The sequence below is a fragment of the Echinops telfairi genome, unplaced genomic scaffold (genome assembly GCF_000313985.2).
Source record: "Echinops telfairi isolate 266 unplaced genomic scaffold, ASM31398v2 ScPeMD7_7469;HRSCAF=8507_0, whole genome shotgun sequence".
Lineage (NCBI taxonomy): Eukaryota > Metazoa > Chordata > Mammalia > Afrosoricida > Tenrecidae > Echinops > Echinops telfairi.
The window spans coordinates 19,682,695-19,688,875 of NW_022111372.1; the positions used below are offsets into that span (position 1 = coordinate 19,682,695).

The following is a 6,181-nucleotide window of genomic DNA, read 5'->3' on the forward strand; positions in this document are numbered from 1 at the left end:
TCCACTGGGTGTACGTAGTGCACATTTTCCCCACTAGGGGAGCATCAAGCAACCTGCTCTGAGTTAGTGCTCCCAGCGATGTCACCTGGGAAGGTTCTCTCTGGCCATAGTGAATTTTTTCATAAAAGCTATTTGCTCAAACCTCATTTTTTGTGATGGCTGATTTGAGAGAAAAGCATGCAGCTGTGAAATTTGGTTTCCTGCTCTGGAAAAATGCTGCAGAAACTGTCGTGATGTTGAACACAACTTACAGTGGTCAGTGCTACGGGAAAAACTCAAATGTATGAGTGGTTTTCTTGTTTCAGAAAAAGGTGAAATGTCGATTAATGACAGACCTCATTCTGGATGCCCGGCAACATCCTGAATGGATGAAAATGTCAACTTTTAGTGCATTTGCAATTCATTCCACCAGGTCAGACTGTTAATCAAGCTTTCTATTTAGAGATTCTGAAAAGATTCTGTAACACGGTGTGACAAAAAAAAAGGCCTGATTTGTGGGTGGTGAAGGACTGGTTTTGCTCCTGGAGCCTGCTCCTGGAGCCATCTCAGTGCACCGGTTTTTGGCAAATGACAGCATGCCTCTCTTGCCCTTACTCACCTGACCTTGCTCTGTGCAACTTCTTTTGGTTTGTGAATGCAGAGAGACATGAAAGGACAGCAATTTGACAACATAGAAGAGGTGAAGAAAAAAACCAGGGAAGTGCTGTCAGACATCCAAACAGATAAGTTAGAAAAATGTTTCCCAGAATGGATTTGCAGATTTGAACAATGTATTAAGTGTAGGGAGAGTATTTCAAGGTAATAAATTTGTTTAGCTTTGGAAAAAAAGTCTGTTTTGGGGGTATCCCCTTGTACATAATGAGGAGATACTGATCTGTGGAGGTGACAATACAGATTGACACACTGGGGAGACAAACGTCAGTGGAAGACCAAAGACATTGCATTATATTGACTTCAGAGGGTGCATGGTTCCTTTTAATGGGATTGAATCATTATACATTTTATTTGCTAAAAAAGAATGTTCCTCTTACAAAAATATTAACGTTAGGCTTTTTCATTCTGCACACCCATCCTTTCCCCTCAGTACAAGATTACCACTATGTTAGTTTCTTACCTTGAAGAAGGTCATTGTTGAGCCATCTCTCACCGCCCCATATTCGATCTTGGTTTGCTTTGCTAGATCATCAGCTGAGTCTATAGGGGACTCCATTCTTTCTACTGTCAAGAAGGCAGCCAGATTGGCAGTGTAGGATGAAATGATGATTAGGGTGAAAAACCACCATATCCCTCCAACTATTCTGGTCGATAGAGCTTTGGGCATCAGCTCTGAGCCTGTGATGGTATCATCAGAGTAAGAGTGTTAAAAAGAGTCAGAGGAAAAGAGGATTTATGGTTTGACTAGTCTATGGAGATCATACATATTTGTGGCATAAAAATTATATGTCTATCAAGAACTTACTATCTTGTGTGTATGTGGAATAAATGTACTTTTTAAGAAAATGAAGCAAAAACTCAATGACCTTTTTATCGTCAATCACTGCTGCTGCTTAAAATATAATTTATCAATATTAATGACATTAAAATAATTTTTGTAACTCTGAGATATTTAAAGTCTAATATTATATTTATAGAACTGTTTTATTTGATTATGATTGGCATTTTCTCTGTATATTATCTGAAAAGAAAACGCCAAGACCTTTGGCTTCTTCTTACTATCTAAAATAAATCTTATTGTGTAAAGTAAAATGTCCAAAGACTCAGTATACCTGTGAACACCTTTGAAAGTGTAACTTATTTAAGTTTAAATGACATGGGACATTTTCAAAAGTACTTTTGAAAAGTATTTTTAAAGTACATGTACTTTTTAGAAAAGCATTTGAACTATTAAAATCAAATGAAACACACAGTTGAACTAGATGCTGGATAAATTATGTTAAAGCCACAATTGCTTTTGTTGAAGTCATAATTCTTTTCCCTAATGTATACCATTAGTTAGATTAAAAAGAATATATTCACTGAGAAGTATCATTTCTGTCTTGTTTAAAGTATTATTTCTTAATTATACTAAAAGGCTGGTAAGTTCTCAAATGGAGAGATACCCTTCCTGGTAAGAGTTGACATTTTAGATTTTATCTTTGTGATATTCACGATTATTTTTGGTAGAGGCACTTTACCAAAAAAGACTTAAAGAAAGGGCCCTTGGGTAAATTTCACTTACACAAAGCACATACGTCTGCAAACATCCTCTAGCTCCAAACTTCTTGGTAAACTTAGAAACAATGCAGTGGGTTTGAAAGGACCAGAAGGGCCTAGTAGGGGTCACTTAAGTTGTAGTGGCTCCTGAAATTTTTTGACTAATCATTTGTCTGAAGTTTATGGCCAAGCTTATGTGGTCAGTTAAAACTGGAAAGGAAAGATCCTAAATTTAAAAATCTGAAGGAAAAAGTACTGCAGGTCAAACACCCCTTTCCAGTGGGGTGTTTTGAATTTCTGTAGTTACTTACGGCTTAAGGTGCCAAGAAAAATTAAAGCTTACCACTCAACAAATGAATGAGCTTATGCTTCAATTTAATCTCTTAAGCACATGTACATATTCTTCATATAATCAAAGCCAGCTCATAGCTCATGATAAGCAGATCAATGTTAGCAGAGTTTCTAGGCTTAGAAGAAACGTATACCTGTTCTCCTAATGCCATTTGGTGTCTTAGTGCTTAACTTCCTTGTAATGGATATGAATGGCTGCACTGGGGTTAGTATTTCCTTCATTTGTCTGTATGAAGTTAGATGTGTGATATTCCTCCGATTTATAATAAGTTCCATTAAGTTGCCTCCAAGGATTTAGTGGAATCGTTTCTTGCTGTTGTTTTAAGCTAAGCTTGTGGTTTAATGGATTTATATGCCTGTGGGTATATGTGCTTAATGCCCAAGGTCGTTTCCTATCTTTGTAATTAATTGATCTAGCCACCTTGTGGCAGCATGCTAGGATTTTATCTCTTTAGTTGGTTATCATTAAAATACCATTTATTTAATAAAATAGCTACAGGGCATAAATAACACAGTTAGTAGATACATTTTTCCTAGATGATAGGTGTGAGTTTTCTGTAGTAAATTCACCTATTTGGCTATAATCCTGAGAAGATAATGTTTTAAATTATTATGTATATATTATTATAATTATTTAATATGGTAGCAACACAGGTTTGATGGGTGGGTGCAATAAGAAATAATGTATAAACCCACATCTTGCACACATTTAAATATGTGTTTATATTTTTGAATGAAGATGTCATCAAAATGCAGAAATGTGTTAATAGAAACATGGATTTTTACCTACTGAGATTACATTTTAGACTCTTGGTAGGTAGCCTTAGTTTGTCTTTCTTTCCAACTTTATCTTGTGCTTCCTATTTTCACACAGTTCTGTGGAGTTCATGAGTCTCAATGTAATTGACATACTTAGAAATGGCTTATCTGGAGGAGAGATGATTTGTCTAAGTTTAGGCCTCTAGAGGATGAAGTTATGAAAGCTGTCAATGTAGAATAAAGCATCAGTAGAAAAAATTGGGGATGAGAGACAATGCTTGCTGAAGTCTCTTTAGTGCCGTTTACGGCAGACATGACAGCCAATCCCGATCCAGACTTTGCTCACGCTCTGTAGAAAAGAGAAAGCCTGATCATCACGTTCAAAAAGGAATGAAACAAAAAGGTTTCCAATTGAGTACAGTGACACGCTTCTGCAAGAGGAGAAGGCATAAGAATAGTTGCTGCTGAGGTGAGCTACCTGGTCCAACACCACACGCTAAAGACAGATGCACTCACAGTCACACGTACCGGCAAGTTTGTCCATAGAAACATTTGGTTCCCTGACAAATATTTTTAAACTTCTTGAAAGACAAGCAGAGTCTGGTTGGGGCTGACTGTCATGTACCCAAGGTAGTGGTAACTAGGAGGCACTGCATCTCACGGTTTGCTGTGGATGATGGTAAACTCCAGGCAGGTGTAATATTGAAGAGAGCTTCTGGGGTAGCGTGCACTCTTAGGAAAGAGAACGAAAAACCAAACTCACTGTCCTTGAGTTGCTGCAGACTCACAGTGATCCCCTAGGACAGGGGAGACCTGCCCCTGTGGGTTTCTGAGACTGGGACTCTCCACAGGAGTGGAAGCCTCATCTTTCTCCTGAGGAACAACTGCTGGTTGTCAACTGTGAACCTGTCAGTCAGCAGCCCAACTCATAAGCTAATATGCCACCAGAGGTGCCTATACCCATTGCACGCTCTGGAAGATGTACCCAAGTGTATATTTTCCTTAGAGCAAATAGTTACTGTGCTTGGCTGCTAGCCTGAAGGTTGGAGGTTCGAGCACTTCTACCTGCCTCAGCAGAAAGGCCTCGTGACCTACTTACAAAAAAACCAGCCAACAGAAACTCTATGGGGGCACCGTTCTACTCTGATACACAAGGCGTCACTACGGGTCAGCATCAGTTTGACAGCTGCTGGAGGTTTTAATGGCTGGGGAAGGCAGCAATAAGGCGAGAGTGTGGTCTCTTCATTCTTCGAAAGTAATTACTCACCAGATAGATGCTCTAAAAATTAAATGCACTAGGAAAGTGGTGTATGGCTCCTGATGGGTTTTCCTAGAGGATTTATAGTTCTGTGCTGGGCTCTAAATTTATGCAAATCATTTTTAGTAAATCAGTTGCTGTGTCTACACTTGTTTAGCAGTGTCCAAATAAACCATACTTAATTACATGCGATGGGGATTTATCCAGTTTCCTCAAATATTTGGGATTTCTGCAATAGAGACCCTTGAGCTCTCTCTAATTTGGAGACGCAGGTATGCATAGCTCAAGTCATACAATACTAAGTCCCTAATGAGAAGCCTTTGGATCGACCCCAAACAAACTCATTTAATGTATATCTCAGCTGAATTTTCCTATGCCAATTTATTTTTCTGCTTATTGTAAAAGGAACAGAGCTCCTGAAACACAATAGCTTGTCTGAGTTAGGATTTTCTTAAATGAATGCATTTAATCTTGGAAGTATTTTCTAAATCATATGCCTGCCTGGAATCAAAGCTTTACAAAATTCACAAAAGAGATGATTTCCCCCACCTCAAGTGTTAAAACATCTCACCCTTGGAATAAACATAAAAACTCTCAAATAAAAAGAGTGTATAAAATACATTACACACCTATGGTCTAAATACTATTTTCCCAACCCCTATATTTGCTTCTGCGGTAGTTAAAGGAAGATTGCTAAGTTATTGGGAGCTATTACAAAAAGGCTTGTCAATGTGGTAATTTGGTCAAAGTTCTTGGTGCTGCCCGTCATTGGAAGAAGGTAACAGAACTTAAACGTCACAGGATTCAAATTCCACTGCTTTGAAAACTCTGTCTTTGGAACTATGGCTTAGAAGAAAAAAAGACTGGCATTTACATCTTTGCTAATTTGTTAATGGTTTCAAAGGTACTTTGTCTTTTGCTGCCCATAGGAAAACTTGGAGTCATTGTTTGAGAGAAAGTTTGGGATAGAAATAAAGTTCTATTTAGGTCATTTCTGATTTTCTCTCGAGCCCTGGCTACAAAATCAGGTGTTTTTAAAAATCTTTTTCTCCCGAGGGAATGCTGTTCAGCCTGTCCTCTAGCTTCTTGATGGAGTTGACCCGCACCAAAGCCTTTCAGCAGCCTGTGGGCTGCATGCGACCAAGAGGGGTCCCCGGTGTACCTTGCTGCATGAGAGCTCCAACTCCAAACCAGAAGCTATTTAGCAAAGTAAAATTGTTTGCCACCACATCGGAGTCAGGGTTGCACGGGTGGGGGTTATACCACTCGTAGGGCGTAAACCTGTGGTAGTTAACAGAAACAGTCTGTAAGCATCAGAGAAAGACATGCCACGTCAGCAACACCTACCGAACAATGCGGATAACCCAACCGTAACGAAAGGATCAAACCAATACATCCAAGGCCATTGACATAAACTTACAGCTTGGGCAGGCAAAGTTCAAAGGACTTGGATTATTAGTATTTACCAGGCTTCTTATTTCTAGGCAAAGCCCATTGGTCAGCTGGCACTGGACCCCGCAGGTCTACATCTACTGAGTTCTTCAGAGTTTTCAGCCATGTCCATTTTACTGAAGACTAAATAGACTGGAAAGAAAGGTTCACCCATCTCAAGTAAATGCC

At 39.0% G+C, this 6,181-nt stretch overlaps 1 protein-coding gene across 6 annotated transcripts in view; it reads right to left on the reverse strand.

The window, feature by feature from the left end:
• Window positions 1–6,181, reverse strand: part of GRIK1 (glutamate ionotropic receptor kainate type subunit 1) — a 590,068-nt gene that overhangs the window by 48,635 nt on the left and 535,252 nt on the right. For all 6 annotated transcript variants that reach the window (XM_004713100.3, XM_004713098.3, XM_045284535.1 and 3 more), the window contains 2 exons: window positions 5,724–5,842; window positions 1,115–1,332 (listed from right to left, as the gene is read on the reverse strand). In XM_004713100.3, the coding sequence (XP_004713157.1) occupies window positions 1,115–1,332; window positions 5,724–5,842 (337 nt within the window). The remainder of the gene's footprint in view (window positions 1–1,114; window positions 1,333–5,723; window positions 5,843–6,181) is intronic.